At 55.2% G+C, this 212-nt stretch overlaps 1 protein-coding gene across 1 annotated transcript in view; it reads left to right on the top strand.

Moving 5' to 3' along the window:
* The window catches only part of EMH_0027650 (uncharacterized protein), a gene marked incomplete at both ends in the record, with an annotated part of 1,483 nt that overhangs the window by 137 nt on the left and 1,134 nt on the right, over positions 1–212 (top strand). Inside the window, one exon of the mRNA XM_013494056.1 lies at positions 207–212. Within this exon, the coding sequence (XP_013349510.1) occupies positions 207–212 (6 nt within the window). The remainder of the gene's footprint in view (positions 1–206) is intronic.

Below are 212 nucleotides of genomic sequence, written 5' to 3'. Positions count from 1 at the left end.
CAGCAGGAGCAGGAGCAGCAGGAGCAGCAGCAGGAGCAGCAGCAGCAGCAGGAACAGCAGGAGCAGGAGTAGGAGCAGCAGAAGGAAGAGCAGCAGCAGCAACAGTAGCGACAGCAGCAGCAGCAGGAGCAGCAGCAGCAGGAAAAGGTACAGGTGTATGGTGTTTAGGGTTTAGGGTTTAGGGTTTAGGGTTTAGGGTTTATAAGCGAAGA

This window comes from Eimeria mitis, genomic scaffold, assembly GCF_000499745.2.
Source record: "Eimeria mitis Houghton genomic scaffold, Emh_scaff1018, whole genome shotgun sequence".
NCBI lineage: Eukaryota > Apicomplexa > Conoidasida > Eucoccidiorida > Eimeriidae > Eimeria > Eimeria mitis.
The sequence above is the reverse complement of the archived record's forward strand: the minus strand, read 5'-3'. Positions and strand labels throughout refer to the sequence as shown.